Consider the following 354-nt stretch of genomic DNA (forward strand, 5'->3'; position numbering starts at 1 on the left):
ATCATTGGTGTTCCGGAGGATGACCCATCAGCGGCGACAACGGCTGCGGTATCTCGGATGCTAAAGGAGGCCTTCGACCTCGAGGAGGAGCCGCTGCTGGACCGCGCTCATCGCATCCCAGCCCCCAAACCGAAAGCAGGCGAGCGGGCCCGTCCGATTGTAGCTAAGTTTCACTACCAAGCGGACTGTGTGAAAATCCTGGCGAAGGCGAGGGAGTTGCAGCGGGTCAAAGTGAACGGTACGAATATCTTCGTTTTCCCTGACTACACTGCCAAAACGGCCCGGGCGCGGGCGGCCTTCACGGAATGTCGTCGCAAGCTGCGGGACATCGAGGGGGTTCGGTTCGGCCTGCTC

General features: G+C 60.7%; 1 protein-coding gene across 1 annotated transcript in view; it reads left to right on the forward strand.

Annotated features, from left to right (window-relative positions):
• Nucleotides 1-354, forward strand: part of LOC119426476 (protein 4.1-like) — a 129,062-nt gene that overhangs the window by 126,960 nt on the left and 1,748 nt on the right. Inside the window, exon 24 of the mRNA XM_037694037.1 lies at nucleotides 67-336. Within this exon, the coding sequence (XP_037549965.1) occupies nucleotides 67-336 (270 nt within the window). The remainder of the gene's footprint in view (nucleotides 1-66; nucleotides 337-354) is intronic.

Source organism: Nematolebias whitei, chromosome 20 (assembly GCF_014905685.2).
Source record: "Nematolebias whitei isolate Nwh7 chromosome 20, NemWhi1, whole genome shotgun sequence".
Taxonomy (NCBI): Eukaryota; Metazoa; Chordata; class Actinopteri; order Cyprinodontiformes; family Rivulidae; genus Nematolebias; species Nematolebias whitei.